At 42.5% G+C, this 1111-nt stretch overlaps 1 protein-coding gene across 2 annotated transcripts in view; it reads left to right on the plus strand.

Moving 5' to 3' along the window:
* The window catches only part of LOC119588492, a gene marked incomplete in the record, with an annotated part of 64764 nt that overhangs the window by 16985 nt on the left and 46668 nt on the right, over positions 1-1111 (plus strand). For both annotated transcript variants that reach the window (XM_037937136.1, XM_037937137.1), the window contains 1 exon segment: positions 525-692. In XM_037937136.1, the coding sequence (XP_037793064.1) occupies positions 525-692 (168 nt within the window).

Raw genomic sequence — 1111 nt, forward strand, 5'->3', positions numbered from 1 at the left:
TCAGGGATGATATTATGTAAATAAAGTTAAATTATTTTTGTATTGTGCTTGGAAAAGATTAAATTTTATGTGTGGATATCAAGCCATGAGATTGTGCGATGTTGGGCCAAAGTGGTTAGGGTTTTATTATTTTTTTTTTAATCTGAGGAATTGTGGAATGGAGCCGACCTGATCTGTTTTTTGGTGGTGTCCATTCGAGAAGATGTCAGATTAAATTATGCAAGCTTCTGCCTTCCTGCCTCTCAGGTTCCTCTTTTTGTAGGGATAACAGGTTTCATATTTATGAGTTTTATTTTCATTCCTCTCTTGATTTGATTTTTTAAAACTTTCCCTCCTAAATGAAGCATTCTGGTTAAGTCTGCTTTGAGGCTTTAGTTGAATGCCGGTAGCTTCTTGAGGTTCTAGAGAGCAAAGAGCTTATGACAACCTGCCTGTGATAGTATCTAGCCTTGACCCTAGACCCAAGAGGACAGTCCTGGGTAGAAGGAAAACGGCGCCACTCACCGACCCCTTGAACATTGCAGATTAGAATCCCGACGAGACTGCAACAACCCCCAAGACTCAGACACGATGCTGGGGCTCATCTCCTCCGAGTACAACAAGTGGAAAGACAAGTTCACGTCCCAGGTGTCCATGCTGAGCCACTACGCTTCCATACACAACACCAACTGCTGCACATGCCTTGGCATCAAGTGAGGAACCACCTGCTCTTGTTGGCTTGCCTGGATGGGGACTGCGTGGGAGACTGTGGGTGTGGATTCTCAGTGCTTTGTGGTTTAGTGTGGGAGGCTGTGTGTGTGGATTCATATTATTTTATGAGTTGTACAGAAGCTTTCATGTTGTTTTGCAGTTTGCTGTGGGAGATGTGGAGTTGTATTGCTTTGTGGTTTGGTATGGAAGGCTGTGTGTGGACGGATATTGTTTTGTGGTTTGCTGTGGGATACTGTGTGGTGTCATATTATTTTGTGGTCTGGTATGGAGGGCTGTGTGTGTGGATTCATATGAGTATATGATTTTGTTTTGGAGACCATATGTGTGAAGTTATATTGTTTTTTTTTATGGAGCTGTGCATGTGGATTCATGTTACTTTGTGTTTTGTGCGAATCTTTAT

Source organism: Penaeus monodon, chromosome 24 (genome assembly GCF_015228065.2).
Source record: "Penaeus monodon isolate SGIC_2016 chromosome 24, NSTDA_Pmon_1, whole genome shotgun sequence".
NCBI classification, from domain to species: domain Eukaryota; kingdom Metazoa; phylum Arthropoda; class Malacostraca; order Decapoda; family Penaeidae; genus Penaeus; species Penaeus monodon.